Raw genomic sequence first — 14,198 nt, forward strand, 5'->3', positions numbered from 1 at the left:
GGAGGGGACACGGCCCTGCTCAGCCTCCTGGCAGAGCAGGAGCTGGGCCAAGCCCTGTGTGACCCCCCTGCTGCTCCCTGCTCCCCTCCAACCCCTCCAGAGCCGTCAGTGCCCGGGTCAGTGAGCGCCAGACGCCCAGAGCCTGCCTCGCCTCCTTCCATCCTTCCCTGTGCCAGGGCCGGGCACCTCCTGCCCTTGTTGGTCCAGCTGGCACGGCCAGGGTGGCCTCACTGCCCTGGGCACAGCACCAGGGACAGACCAGGTCTGTGGCTCTGCAGTGCCCCTGCTCCCTGCAGCTCCTCAGAGCTCCTCAGAGCTCCTAGAGCCAGGAGGCAGCTTTGCCTCAGAGGAAAATCCACAGGCAGGGAGCTCCTTGTGGTGACTATTAGGATTTCCATCCTTATTTGTAACTACGCCTGTCAAAGAAGAGGAAGGACACAACCCCAGCTCCTCCTCTGCTTCCCTGCACGCTGCAAACCACAAAAACCACAGGACACCTTCCTGCTTCCCACCACAAAGCAGTGCCAAACCACAGACCCCACACTTGTGCTGTGGGGTGGAGCTGCCCAGACCCGCCAGGCGCCTTCAGGAGCCCCAGAGCTCTCAGGGACACCTCTGCTCTGCCAGCACCAAAAGTCACCGGAGGACACGCTCTTCCTCTGCCCCTGAGGGCCGGGCTGTGCAAAGGGAACAGGTGAACCCACATTTGGGGCAAGTTCTTGCATAAGCTCCCATCCAAACCTCTCCTCTCCCACTCCAAGCTGTAAAAGGAGCCAGAGGCACCCGGCCCTGCTGGCAGCCATCTGTTCTACCTCCATCCTTCCCCCAGGAGCGTGGCAGGGAGCCTGGGTGTGCCCCCAGGAACACGAGCCCCTCGTGTCCAGCACCACCATCCCCTCCTCAGGCCAAGCCACTTCAGGTTTTGGGACCCAGCACTGCCTGCAGCACCCCAGGCAGCTGCTGCTTGCCTCTGTTGCCTCTAAGGGCATGGGAAGGACAATCCCTGGCTGACACGGTGGAGCAGAACCACACACGGGGTCCGACCCTTCTCTCGCTCTTGGCACCGACACAGGGCACAATCCCCTGGCAGAACCCAAGCTCTGGGCAGCAAACAGGCTGGGCAGGAGCCTCCAGCTGCTCTTTGCTGGCCCAGGCCACCACAGGGTGAGAGTATCTGGGTTGCACTCAGGGGCTGGGACACTTCTCCACAGGTCCTTGGGTGCTCCAGGGCAGCAAGGAGCACCTGGACATGCTGCCATGCCCTGTCCCCCCTGACCCAGCCACGGCTGCAGGGTCTGGGCCTGCATCCTGCCCATGCTCAGCAAGCCCAGGCACCACCAGGCTCCCTGAGCCTCTCCAGGGAGCCAAGCCATGCAGGAAACGCTGCCCTTTCTTCTCCTATAGCTATTTCAATATATACAATCATCTCGTGTTTGTTTCTCCTCCCACAGCTCTTCTGGTTACCAGGTTACAGTTGTTCTCCCCTCTCTTTTTGGTTTGGGGTTTTCTCCCCCTCCCTGAGCGACATCCCTGTGGGGTCTCCTAATGGCCAGAGTGCTTGGGGACACAGATTTGGTCCCCAGAGCCGGGCTGGAAGGCAGCACATCCCTCCCCACAGCCACTGCGGCGGGGCTGGCACCGCCGTTGGCACGGAGGGGTGGCAGAGCTGGCCCAGCACAGCGAGGAGAGGGCACGGCCCGGGCAGGGAGGGGAGGCAGCAGCTCTGCACACGTGTGGGTGAGCACCCTGCAGGACAGGGCACCCACACCTGCACAGCATCCCCTGCCCGGGCACTGCCCGTCCATGCCAGCCCCGGGAACACCCCCATGGAAGGGTCAGGGTGCTGATTTCAGAGCTGATTGCTCTGCCAGCTCCTCCTCTCCCGGAGAGCAGCAGCCAAGTCGCTGCTGGTGCTGTCTTGCCTTGGTGAGGAACACCCCCAGGTCTCATCCCCCCGTCCCCTGCCCCTCCCCAGAGGTGCCACAGTGGTCACAGTCACTGCTCATGGGGACACCGCCACTCCTACGATGGCAGTGGGTTTGGCATCTTTTGATTCAAAGAGTTTGGAGAGCTCTGAGGGATGTGAACAGGCCCAGCCCAACCCAAGTCATTATTGCCATGAGCAGCTTTGGCTCAAGTGCTGGTTTTGGGTACAAATCTGCAGAGCACACCCTCACACATCTTTATACACACATACACTCACAGCATAGGAAGTGCTTCATCTCCCAGATTAAATCCAAATTCCATCTCCACAGACAGCTGGACTGTCCACGTCAGGAGCTGCTGTTGCTCAGAACTTCCCCAGAACTGCTGAGCCCTGTGACAAATCCATCCATCGCTTCGCTTCCAACAAGCACAGGCAATTTAGCACCACAGGCCTCACACAGAAATTAGCATTTTGTGTGTTTCACGTGGAAAATGAACAGGAAGAGTGAGTCAGTGCAAAGCTCCACAAGCCTTTCCCCCGCTGGCAAATGCTATTTTCTAGAAGATAAAAGTAGAAATTGTACCTTCCAGGTCCACAGCCACTTTTCTCATTAGGCAGCCCTGCATTAGCAATGGAGCCTGACGTCTCCCCATCCCCTCTGGCCTGGTGACAGAAGGTTTTGTGTGACAGGGGAGAGCTCACGGGAGGCACAGCCCCACCGAGAAGCCTTTTCCCTCCTCTTTGATCCCACGGCAGCACATGGAGCACAGGAGGGGCAGAGGCAGCCCCAGCCCCAGTGAGATTTTGCAGTGCTGGCCCTCCCAGGGGCAGCGAGGCACAGCCCTGGCCAGAGCTGGCAGTGCCCAGCAGGCACAAAGGCAAACCAGCCACGCTGACGTCCCTGCAGGCTGCAAAGCCCAAAAACCACCGGGAAAAGGAGGGAGGGACAGCACATCCTGGGCTCCTGGCAGGTGAGGGGACCAGCTCCCACTCCTCAGGCCCGGGCTGGGGCCTCCTCATCTCTAGAAGAAGAAAAACCAACCTGGAGGAGTGCAAGGTCTGGTGGAACCAGCCTGAGCAGCCTGGGCTCTGGAAGGTTCCCTGCCCAGGGCAGGGGGCTGGAGCTGCAGGATCTTTAAGGTTCCTTCAGCCCAAAGCCTTCTGTGATTCTGTGACTTGCAGCCAGTCTATTCTATTGTGGAAAAATGCAAATCAGCTCAGCTGATCACCTGCAGCAGAGCATCCCAAACCTGCCTGAGGACACAGCTCTGCTCCCCATGCCGGTGTCCCGGGGACCACGAGGGTCATTCCCAGCCCAGGACAAACCCAAACTGCTCAGCCTGGGGAGCCGAGGTCAGCAGCCCTGCCAGGAAACTCCTGACTCAGCCACCTCCAGGGCTATTTGCGGATCACACCAGGCCCCACTGTGCCCTGGGAGCTGCTGGCTGAGGAGCAGCTTTCCCAGAGTGTCCAGTATGGACATCACCCCTTTTTCTGCCTGGGTTTGTAGGGTGGCCCGGGAGCACACACAAATCCTTCTAAAAGCTGAATCAGCCCCAGTGCTCGAGAAACGAAGCAAGCAGGACTCACTGCTGGAGAAACAATCCCTCGGGGGAGGCCCTGCCAGTCCCACTGGGAATTTTGGAGGCTGTGCACACCAGATTCCTCAGGAAAACCACCCAGCCTTTAACGACAGGGGGCTGGGATAACTCCAGGCTCACGATTTGCGCCAACCAGCCACGACGAATCTCAAACCTAAAAAGATTATTAAACTAAAAAGAGAACAATTCCCTTGCCACAGCCTCCAGAGCTGCTCCTGGAGAGCCAATGGCCAGCCCTCCACTCTTGTCTGTGTCTGTGATATCCCACAGGACACAATCCTGGCAGTATCCAACTCCCCCTCAGCCCAAGCCATCACATCCTCAGCCACGTTTGTCAGTGCCCAGAAGCTTTCAGGCTCGTGTGAAAATAAAAAGACAGCAAGATGGGGAAAGTGCTAATTCTTGCTAATAAACTGCTGGGAAAATTCTCCCTTCTGCTGCTACAAGCAGCAAGGGTTGGAGCACGGAGGAAAAAAACTTCTTTATGCTCCAGACTCCTGCAGAACAGTCCCTGCTATGGAAGCAGAAAATAATAGAGGGATGTGGGAGGAGGAAGAGTCTCTTTACACTTTTCAAAACCACAAAGTCTTGCAGAAATAAACCCCCAGAGGCAGGTTTGTCACCACACCTGCCAGGCCAGGATGGGATGGGATGAAGGGAGATGTCTCCTGGATTGGAAGGCAGGAGGCAAACAGAAGGGGAGCACTGAAGCAAACAGCAGTGGGGTCCCACAAGGCTCTCCACGATTGCATGGCTTCAGAAGGGATGGGGATGAGTGCAAATTATCCAGTGCAGTCAAACAAAAACCAGACTGTAAACAAGAAGATCTTGAGGCACTGACCGAGCTCGTGATAAAATGTCAGACAAAAATTAGCATCGATAAATTCCAAGTGATCCAAAGGGAGAGGGGGGCAATCATCTTCCTGCACAGGCACAAAAAGGTCTGCAAATCAGCACTCAGAAAGGAGCCAGAGTCACAGCAGGGATGCCACAAAGCCAACAGCTCCAGTGGTGGTCCAAACCCCAAATTTTAGGGAAGGATTTTTATTCCAGAATAAGCCCACCGTGGAGTCACACACACCTCTGGCTCCCCTTCTCAGAAACAGCACAGAGAAGGGAACCAGAGGTAACTGTGGGGTATAAAAGTGTTTTGTGCAAGGTGAGGCCAAATAGACCAGGAGGAGTCTCCAGCCTGGAGAGAGACATGATGAAAGCAGACAAAACCAGAGAGGACAACCAGGGAGCAAGAACATCACAGGAGCTGCAGGAGCACAGGGAAACCACAGGCAGCAGCTCAAAGGAACAGCAGCGTGCTCTGTCACAGAGCAGCTGCACCACAGAGCTCCCGTCCCCTTGTGGGAGCAGAAAGTGCCAGTGGCTTCAGGAGGGAGCAGGTGAGTGCCCAGGGAAGCATCCCCCAGGCTGGTACAGCCACTGGCACCACCTCCAGCCCTCTGTCCCTGCCAGGGAACCCCACAGTGGTTTGGGTTGGAAGGGGCCTGAAATCCCATCTCATTCCCACGGGCAGGGACACCTCCCACTACCCCGGGCTGCTCCAAGCTGGCCTGGGACACTTCCAGGGATGGGGCAGCTACTCTGGGCATCCTGTGCCTCCTGAACTCAGGAATTCAGGGAAGAATTCCCTCCTAAGCTCCCACCTGAGCCCTCCCTCCTGCAGTTCCTGCCACCGCACTGGCAGGGGACCCCAGGCCAGAGGCACCTGAGCTCAGAGCTGGCCTGGCTCCTGGGCTGCCTTTATCCACGAGAAGGATGAATGAGATGTTCCAAGTGCAGCCCAGCCTGGCAGGGGAGCAAGAGAAACCTTCACAGGCTCCAAAACAAATTGTGTGCAGCCCTCAGAACCAGGCGAGGGGGTCAGGGAGAGGTCGCTGCAGGAGGACTGGGAGGATTCAAATAGATGCTGTAAATATTTTTGCAGAGCAGAAAGAGCCCTGAGCACAGGCAGTGACCTACTTTGCTGTTCTCCAGTGAAGGGTGACACGGCCGTGCCAGAGCCCAAGGGCAGCTCCTAAGAAGGACATTCAGCACTCTGAGGGTCCTTTTGTGAACAGAGTAGTCCCAAAACCTCTTCCCACTGAGCCAGGTGCGCTGGTGGCTGCAGCACTGCAGCAGCCCAGAGCCTCACAGTTCCCTTTCTTACCCATCTGAGGAAAACAAGAGCAGAATTCTATCTCATCTCTGCTGTAAACACCCTGAAAATACAGGATGTTTGGCCCTGTCGTTTTGTGGCTCCCCATTGCAATTCCTCCTGGAACAGCAAGGCCCGGATGCCCATGGGCAGCCAAAGCAACAGTTGCTGCAATCCACAGGGCTGACTTTCTGGAAGAAGACAAATGTCCAAGCTAATAAACATGCCTGGAGGAGCTGATTACTAATTAGCTACAGAGTCTGGGTCAGTGCAAGCTCTGCCAAAGAAGCATCTTCTCATTCATTTCCAGAAAATTGAAAACTTAAGAAACAACAACAGGCTGTCAGCTGCAGGGACCATGCTTGTGCTAAACTGAGACAGTTCCTTGGATTCATGGAAAGATTAGCAGGAGAAACCGTGGGAGAGCCATCCTGGACCTGGGTGAGTGCTCACACTTAGCAAGAATCCCATTAAATCAGCGCTTTTCTTCTTTTCTCCTGCCCTTGGGCTCAGGCAGAGGCTTTAACCAGCGTGGCAGAAGCTGCCTATGGGCATTTTTAACCTGGCCACCACTGCTCCAAACCTTGCTGTGATTTCCAGGGCCAAAAGCCCCGTGCCAGCCGGGTGGGACTGAGCACAACCCCTGCCAAACCCATCCCCCCGGAGCCAAAATTCCACGGGAGCATCCCGAGTCTGGCAGGCTGCGCTGTCAGCCCGGGCCAGCTGGCACCCACCTCCCTGCACAGCACCCAAAGCCCTGCTCCCACGGGCTGCAAACAGCAGCAGATCCCCCCCAAAAAAAGCCATTTAGAGCATGAGAAAAGCACGTACGTCTAAGGCACGGCCATGACCGCCCTAAGCGGCGGCTCCGGTGTGCGCCGCCTTCCTCCAGCCTCTCCTCCTGGGCGAGCCATGGGGGCAGGAGGCAGGGGATGGGAAATGCGAGTCTCCTCCCGCCCAGCCCTGCCTCTCCCGCCGGCCCCCGGCTCGGGCAGGATGCTGGAGTGCGAGTCCTTCCATCTGGCCGCTCATCGTGCCCGCCGTGCCCTTACATGGGCGGCCGGGGGACGCGGAGCCGCTGGCCGGAGGAAATCCTGAGCTCCCCGGAGCGGCAGGCTGCATCCTTGTGCAAACATTTACCCAGATTTCCCACGAGGTAGGAAAGTGAAATTTAGGCTCTTTGTACCCTCTGGGTGCCAGAAATGTGTATTTTCTCTCCAAACAAACTCTCAAGTGTTTTTACGATTAACCCTTTGCTTTCCACCTAGGACGGACTTTCGAGACCATTGTCCCTTATAAAGGGGGGCAGGAGGAAGCTCACAGACATTTCCACACACATCTCCACTCTCAGGAAACCGAGCAGACAGAATTTAACAGCTTTTAAGCCAGCTCAAGATTTGCTAAGTGAAGGGATAATTGAGTTTCCCACTTATTTCAGCGGGGTCAGCGCAGCTGAGGCCCCTTGAGCACTCAGCAGAAGGTTCAGTGAACGTGTTCTGATCTCTGCTGCTCTGCCCTGGCTCACATCCCTCACACACATCTCTGCTGGCAGCTCTGCTTGCCTGCCATCACACCTGCAGCTCCTCACCTGGAAGCACAGGGAGGAGATGGCGTGGGACTGCTGAGCCCTGGTCTGCCCAGGGCTGTGCACAGACCCCTGGAGAGGAGAGAAAACCCAGGGGAGGTGAGGGAGGAACTCCCGTGCCAGGCAGAGGCACCCGTGGGTGATCATTTGGGACAGGATTTGTGCCCCCAGCCCAAGCTGCAGAGGAGGAAAGCAAAGAGCAGATCAGCCAGGGGCCCCCTGGGATGGTCTAATGGTGCTCATCGCCTGCCCCTGCCCTTCCTCTTCAGCCTGTCTGCAACAATCCTCCCCTGCTTCTTCAGCTTGATGGAAAAAGGGGTTTAAAATCATGGGGATTCGGGGAGTTAGAAGGAAAACTAAGCTTAGTAGGCCCTGGGAAAATACCCTGGGAAAGTATTGGCCTTGTACTTGCTAGAACTGCACCTGTATAGCTGGTTTATGATAAATGATATGATTGTTAGATGTGATGATTGTTTAGTAATTAAATATAATTACTGTTCAATCGTAAGAATAATCATGAGAAACTGTAGTCAGGAGCTTGAAAAGGATCATGAGAAAGTCATGGTTGAATAAGATCGATGTATACAATAGAACAATATAAGTTTAATAATTAATATGTAAGTTATATAATGATAGAATATAAAATACGTTCTACTCAAAAGCCATGTTGGAGTCAGAGTTGGGGCTGTACCCCTGATTCCCAGAGCTCGACAATAAAAGCACCTGTATAGAATCATATCCCATGATTAGGTGTGTTCCTGAACGCTAACAAGCTGATCAGCTCTGGAAAAGTGCATTAGACACCAGTCTGCTCCGAGCTGGAGCTGGGGAATCTGCCGAGCCCCGAGGGCTCCTGGCAGCTCGTTTAACATCTCCAGAAGGGCAGCAAAGGGCTGAGCACAAGGGCAGGCAAGACAAGCCATGGAAAGCAATGGCATTTCAACCTCCCGGGAGCCTGAGGGGGTTAGAAACACATCGAGCTGCAGAGCAATAATTAGGAAACAAAGTTCCTCTATCCAGATTGAAGGAGACAGGCGGGAGGATCTCTGGGCAAGGATTTTGTGGTGCGTTAGGTGAGGAGAAATCATCCCGGGCAGGGCTGTGGTGTCAGGAATGAGGAGAAATTCCTCATCTTCCTGTAATGTTGAGGCTGGAAATCTCCAGGAGCTGCTGTCTCCAACCCCATCCCTGATCTTCACAGACACAAAACCCCCCTCGAAGGTGTCATTTCTGCAGACACATCAAGCACAGCTGCAAAACCAGGCAGTTTGGGGGTGGGGAAGGCACTGTGCTCTGCACCCTGCTGTGCCCAAAGTAACCAAATGGAGTCACCCAGGGTTGGGGGTCCTGAGGCACCACGGACATTGTGTCACTGCCAGAGAGAAGGAAATAATGAGGGTCTTAACCCTAGAAAACAATATTCAAGTATTTTATTAATTACCCACCTCAGTGGCAATGTAATGAGAGTTAAAGAACAGATGGTTTCTTCTTTTTTTCATTTAGGATTTTAGGAATAAAAGATCGTTTCCCTAAATCATGACGAGCAGATGAAGACAGAAAATCCCAGCTGGGCAGCCCAGGGCACAAACCCAGCTAAGATCCTTCTCTGCCAAGCGTGAATTGATACACACGACTCATCTGCACACTTCAGCTGGCATTGGATGAGCGTGACAGAAGAGCCACACTAGTAAATGTAATCAGAACTATGACAATACACAGCATTATTCAGGAAAAACTGGGATACTTCAGCAAGGACCACTTGTGAGAAACAGGTGCTGCTGCCAGGCACAAGAGGATGATGGCACCGAGTCCCTCTGAGCTCAAGCAGCTCTTCCCCTCCCTCACACTGGACATTGCAACTTTGGCATAAAACCAGCCCAGAAATGGAGCCGGGGCTGGGCAGCACCTACAGGAACGCAGCCTTTTCCTGGGGGTATTTTAGCCCCTTGGATTTGGGGTGGCTCCAGGGCTCAGCCGAGCACTGCCTCACCCTCACTCCCCGGAGCGCAGCCTCGGTCAGAGGGATCAGCACGGACCCTCTTCCCATGAAGGATGGCACTGCTCGAGGGTCTCCAAGCGCCCCCGCCCCGTACCCCGGCAGCTCCCGACTGCCATCCCCGAGCTGCTGTGCCCACAGGGCACCCGCAGGGACCCCGGCCAGGCTTGCGAGTGCGCAGAAACTTTCCTCCGGGCTCGGGGCGAGCGGTGGGGATGGGAACGGGGGTCCTGCCGGCCGCCCCCGAGAGGGGAAGGGGCTCCCGCGGCTGCAGCGGGAGCTCGGCGCGACAACCGCCCGGAGCCCCGGGGACCCTCCCCAGCCCCGCAGCCCCGGTACCTGTGGGCGCTGCCATCGTCGTAGACGAAGGAGCGGTTGGTGTAGCACTCGGAGCAGACCGGCCGCCCCTCCGCCGGCCCCGCCGGTTTGTAGATCCCCTGCAGGCTCCGCTCCTCGCCCGAGAACGGCATCGGCGCGGCGGCGCGGGGCTCCGGGGCGGCGAGGCGGGGCAGAGCATGGGCGGGGGGCGCGGGCCGGGGGCTGCCGGCCGCGGGCAGAGCCAGCGCCGCCGTCCCGCTGCCGGGGCCGCTGCCGGGGCCGCTGCCGGCCGCCCATCACGGCGCGCCCCGCAGCCGCCGCCGCGGCAGCCCGCGGGCCGCTCGGGCGCTCCGCATGCCGGGGCCGGGCGGCAACAGGTGCGGGATGCTCGGGGATGGGCGGCGACGGGCGGGGCCGCGCCGGGCCGGGCCGGGCTCCGCCCAACGCGCACCGGCGGCCGCGCTCGCCGCCTCCCCGGCAGCTGCCCCCGCGACCCCCGGGCTGCGGCAGCAGCCGCTGATCCCCCCGCGCTCCGCGTCCCTTCGCCTCTGGCCTCTGTCAGCACCACCTTTGGGTGGCTTGCTTTATTTTCCTTTTTCCTCTCCTTTTTCCCTATCTTTTCCCTGTCATTCCCCCTTTCCCTTCTCCTCTCTTTCCCTTTTTCCTTTCCTTTTCTTTTTTATTTCTTTTTTTATTTGATTGGGATTTTTTTTTTTTCCACTACCCACACAAATATTTGCGTTGAGCGCTGCTGTGCCGAAAGCAAACAGCGCGGCCAAGCCGCGGCAGTTCCTGTGGCGTGCTGCGCGGCCGGGCCGGGAGCGTTGATCTTCCCGGGGACCCTGCTGCAAAAACACGGCCCCGCCGGGGAATGGCCCCGAGCCAGGGACAGCGTGGGCAGCCTGGAAGCGAGCCGGCCGCCTCCAGGAAAGGGTTAACGGGATGGGCTCCAAGGTGCCTCCCCTCCGAGTTCAGCCCCATGTGCCAGGAGGTGCCACCAGGAATGATGCGGCCAAATGGGAAGCGCCCCAAATCTGCGTCCCCTCGCAGAGGGAGCGGCTCCGGGCAGGGTCCCCTGAGCGGCCGTGGGGCAGCAGCACCCGGGGCTCGCTCTGCCCCAGCTCGGCTACACTCCTCTCCTCTTTGCTTCTTTCTCCGTTTGTCTCTCCGAGCCCAGGCCGTTGTGTGGGCGCTGGGAGTTCGCTGTGGTGACGTTTTGCGGGACCCCGGGGCTGTGCTGGTGAGCAGATACCCCAATAAAGGAACTGCTCCACAGAAACGCAGTGGCCACTCAGCCCCTTGCTCAGCCACCCAACAGAGCACTTGAGCCGCACCCAGGGAAGGTGGCACCATCCACGCTGGGATCCCGCTGCTCCCGGAGCTTTGGTTTCCCTCCGGCGCTGCCGGTCCCGGGTACCCCACCCTGGCACCCCGCCCCGCCGCTGCCGGGCCCGTGGGATGCACCGGCACACGGTGGATGGCGCGGCCCCCGCTGTGCCACAGCCGCCGGATCCCGAGGGAAGTGCCCCCACTCGGATGCGCTGGGCTTTGCGCGTCTCTCCGGCGCTGGAGACTTCGTTTCTCCCGCAGCATCTCTTCCTCCTCCTCCTCTCTCTCCATATGGACTCTCCTACACCAGGAGTCATTGGAGAGAAAAGCAATTAATACTCCCCGTGCAATGCACCCGTGTGATGCTTCCCAAGCCGTCCTGCTTTTAAGTGGGATGGTTATTCTCCATTCACTAATTGCCTCACATTATCTGGTGCAAAGTGTCAACGTGCAGCTCGGCGAGGAGAGGGGTGGGTGGCACAGCAGCGTATTGACATGCTGGGTGATAACACAGGCGTGGGGGAGGAATTATTTAAAACAGTCAGATGCCGAGAGAAATTAAAAATGAAAGAGAAAGAGCCAGAAGAAGAGGACATCCCCATCCAAATGCTGGGGTTTGAATGGCAGAGTCGGGCTGGTTCTGCCTGCCCCTGACACTGGTGCCACCACAGTCCCACCACGAGCAGGGCGGCTGCTCAGGCCACCACAGGGACGAGCAATCTGGTGGCATTCTGCCTGAGGAAAGAGCTCTGGTCCTGGGGACTGCTCCCAGCTCCAGCACAGAGCAATTCCCTACACCCCTGAAACCATGAGGGAAAGGTCCTCAGTGCCCTCAGCAGAAGTGTTGTTCAGAATTTTGGGGACATGGGGCTAAAAGCTGGTCCTTCCTGCCTCCAACTGCAGCACTCCCCAAAACGCTGTCGATGCTACAAGTCCTTGTTTCCCAGCAGACATTGTCACAAAATACAATTAATATGGATTTCATGTACCTCCTACCACAGGGCCGTTCTCCCGATTCCCTCGGTCCTGACAGCTCAGCTGGGAGCCCCTCAGCACCCCGACATTCCTGCCACAGCCAGGAGAGCAGGAGAGCACACACTGAAGGGGCTGCTCCCTGCCTGGGCAGGGAATGAGCAGCACAGCCGGGGATGGCACAGCCAGGATGAACACAGAGCCCTCCAGGCTCGGGGATGGGCACAGCCAGGATGAACACAGAGCCCTCCAGGCTCGGGGGCAGCACAGGGAAGGCAAACCCCCGCTCTGAGAACCCCCAGGGATGGGTGCGGGGGAAGGCCCGGCTGCTCTGACAGATCCCAGCCCAGCTGCCCGAGGAGGGGCCTGGCACAGGGCAGGGACACTCAACTCTGCTGTTCCTGCGTCTGGGAGAACAATAAATAAATCTGTGGGAGGCAACAGTGGGATGACTCAGAGGCGAGAGCGAGAGAAAGTCGTCATCTGCAGAGCACATCATCCGTGTCCAGCGATCCACGGGGCTCCAGGACTCGTGTCAGGGGGGTCCCTGTCCTGTTCCAGCCCCCCAGTAACTCTCTGCCAGGAGGGCGATGGGGACAGCCCCACCAGCAGCAGCCTTGGCCATGCCTGGGGGGCTGCAGCCCCTCCCCAGCCCTGGGGCACCAGTGGGAGCACAGCTGGATCCGTCCAGCACCTGGAGAGGATGGGCTGGGGCACCACTTAAACCCCAAGAAACAGCTCCTGTTTCCCCCCACGACCTTGGGCAAGCTTTGCCTTTTTGGGTGCATCACGCAAGGACCCCATCACCCCAGGGCAAGGAGGTGCACAGGAGAAATGCTCCAGCTGAAATTTCTCCCAGGAGAAATGCCCAGTGCAGAGCAGAGCAGCCACGGCGTCGGGAACAGCGACACCAGATCTGCTCCCAGCTGGAAATGTTGTCGGAGCGTGGACTGAATCTAATCACAGCAGAGCCTGAGCCGAGACGCTGAGGATGTTGTGTGTGTCAAATGAATTTCATGTGAATCTCCGTTTGCCAGGCACAAATACAGCCTGCAGGGAATGAAAGAACAAGGAAAAAAGCACCAAAAAAGCATCAAAAAGCAACTCACACGGCACAGTCTGAGAATTAATAGCAACAAGGAAACTTCTGGTCCACTGCAAAATAAGCAATTTTTCTGTCAAGTTGACATCTTGGCAGGGAGACCACTTGGGGAACCTGCTTGGCCCTGTGGCCTCACAGCTCAGCATCTCACACAAATTTATGCTCTTTCCACTCAGCTCTCGTTAAACTCAGGGTTCCCAAGGCTGAATGCAGCACTTGCAGAACACACAGGGGGTTGAGGATGTCGTTATCCAGGAATGCAGAGGTAGGGAATTGTCAAAGCTGTAACTCCTAGACTGATGTATGCAAAACAAAAAGAAGAATGCAGGAACTTGGCTATAAAGACATGGATTTAGTCTCATCAACCGAGCCATTAAATCAGAAGCAAAGACACCTTCATCTGCACATTGAGAACCACAGAGATATTTGTCTGCTCTGTCAGTGCTCAGGTTTGCTGGCTTGGTTTTCAGTTTTCTACTTTTATTTAATACCAAAGGGACATTATATATCTAATAACAAGTGAAACACACTGTAGAATTCTTACAAAGCCTCTTCTTCCATCATTTCCCAAACCCCATGAAGAATGTGAGGTGAAGAGCTGCCTGCAAGAGGTGAATCATGTCTTCAAGCACAAACATTGCTATTAGGTGACTAAGACCTAAACAACCATCTCTATTTATTGCAACTGATGCTGTTATTAAATACCAGACAGGTCCCTTTGCAGCCCCTCGTGCTCTCAGGTCTGTGTGTGCTGTGAAACTGCAAAAGGCACGTTGGAATAAAGAGGATCCTTTGTGTAGCATCCAAAACACTTTGGAAACCTGGGAGTGCTTGGTGCTCCCAGAGCATCCTGGCTGGGGACTGCTGGGGTGACAAGGGGCATCTCTGAGCCTTAGAACCAGGCAAGTGAATCCATGAGAGCACAGGGAATGCCTGGTGGAAAGGGATGTTGTGCCAGGTGGGCTCCACAGAGGGGTTCTGAGCTGCCTCTGGAGCAGGAGGCAGCAAGTGAAAATTTGCAAACCCGCCCGTGGGAATCAACCTGGCTTTGGGAAGAGCCTGAGAGCAGGGGCACCATGGTGAGCACAGAGAGGGGTGTCCACCCTGCCCAGAAGGACATCTAGGGCAGGCTGAGCTCAAGCTTTCCCATTTGAACAAGTTCTCATTGGGAAACCAAATTTTCACTGGATTTTCCCCATCAATCCCATCCATCCACCCT

The 14,198-nt window shown here is 56.8% G+C and overlaps 1 protein-coding gene across 6 annotated transcripts in view; it reads right to left on the reverse strand.

Moving 5' to 3' along the window:
• Nucleotides 1–9,780, reverse strand: part of KCNT1 (potassium sodium-activated channel subfamily T member 1) — a 79,019-nt gene extending 69,239 nt beyond the window's left edge. For 5 of the 6 annotated variants that reach the window (XR_014949221.1, XM_085556280.1, XM_085556282.1 and 2 more), the window contains exon 1: nucleotides 9,598–9,780. Coding sequence is in view for 5 of the 6 variants with exons in the window: in XM_085556280.1 (XP_085412406.1) it covers nucleotides 9,598–9,728 (131 nt within the window). In the remaining variant the exon portion in view is untranslated. The remainder of the gene's footprint in view (nucleotides 1–9,597) is intronic. The other variant, XM_021543624.3, reaches the window with a different exon arrangement.
• Between the last annotated feature and the right edge of the window lie 4,418 nt (nucleotides 9,781–14,198).

Source organism: Lonchura striata, chromosome 17, assembly GCF_050655825.1.
Source record: "Lonchura striata isolate lonStrDom1 chromosome 17, ASM5065582v1, whole genome shotgun sequence".
NCBI lineage: Eukaryota > Metazoa > Chordata > Aves > Passeriformes > Estrildidae > Lonchura > Lonchura striata.